Source organism: Papaver somniferum, chromosome 5 (genome assembly GCF_003573695.1).
Source record: "Papaver somniferum cultivar HN1 chromosome 5, ASM357369v1, whole genome shotgun sequence".
In the NCBI taxonomy this organism is placed as follows: domain Eukaryota; kingdom Viridiplantae; phylum Streptophyta; class Magnoliopsida; order Ranunculales; family Papaveraceae; genus Papaver; species Papaver somniferum.
The window spans coordinates 199581835-199582767 of record NC_039362.1 but is presented as its reverse complement, the minus strand read 5'-3'; the positions used below and the strand labels follow the sequence as shown (position 1 = coordinate 199582767).

The following is a 933-nucleotide window of genomic DNA, read 5'->3' as shown; positions in this document are numbered from 1 at the left end:
AATATCTTAACCAGATCGGCAAAACATAAAATTCCAAAACTGTGATTATATTCCCTTAGATGAATGAAATCAGAACACACAGTCAAACATGCCAAACACAAAAACACATAGATCTTAAAACCCTAGAACCTAAATCACATTTACACAAGAAACCCCCGACAGAAATTAGATCTTAAATCCCTCATAATCAAGCACGTTCACCTCTGATTCTCCTTGCAAGTTGAATATCTTTAGGCATAATAGTAACCCTTTTAGCGTGAATCGCACATAGATTAGTATCTTCAAACAAACCAACAAGATAAGCTTCAGCTGCTTCTTGTAATGCTGCAACTGCCGAACTCTGAAACCTTAAATCAGTTTTGAAATCTTGAGCGATTTCACGAACTAATCGCTGAAATGGAAGTTTACGGATCAGGAGTTCAGTACTCTTTTGATACTTTCTGATTTCTCGAAGAGCAACAGTTCCTGGCCTGAATCTGTGTGGTTTCTTCACTCCTCCGGTTGCTGGTGCCGATTTTCGTGCTGCTTTTGTTGCTAATTGCTTCCTTGGAGCTTTTCCTCCGGTGGATTTCCGAGCGGTTTGCTTAGTACGAGCCATTAGTGAAGATAAAGATGGAAATTACAGAGATTTCTGATTACTAGGGCTTGGAGAAATTGATTTGTGAGGACTAGTGATTTTGGGAATGGGATTTATAGAGGAGAAGGGGAGATTGTGGAAATTTTATCGACGGCTGATGATGAATTAAAAGGTTTCATTCGGATTAGTTCCTTGCTGTTTTATTGGTTCAAAAGGTGTCATACGGATGAGGAAAATCTAAGTCTTTTTTTGTTGTTATCAACGATTGATATTGATTTAGAAGGCTTCATACGGATTGTAGTCGGAGAGTGAAATATTTTGAACAGCATCGAAAGTCGTGGGATATCCTCTCATGT

The 933-nt window shown here is 38.6% G+C and overlaps 1 protein-coding gene across 1 annotated transcript; it reads right to left on the bottom strand.

Annotated features, from left to right (window-relative positions):
* Positions 1 to 21: 21 nt before the first annotated feature.
* Positions 22 to 691, bottom strand: LOC113284248 (histone H3.2). Its single transcript, XM_026533664.1, has one exon. The coding sequence runs from the start codon at positions 596 to 598 to the stop codon at positions 188 to 190; it is 411 nt and encodes a 136-aa protein (XP_026389449.1). The 5' UTR covers positions 599 to 691; the 3' UTR covers positions 22 to 187.
* Between the last annotated feature and the right edge of the window lie 242 nt (positions 692 to 933).

Excerpts from the sequence above, each read along its gene's own strand:
- LOC113284248 (XM_026533664.1), bottom strand. The coding sequence starts at position 598 with ATGGCTCGTACTAAGCAAACCGCTCGGAAATCCACCGGAGGAAAAGCT.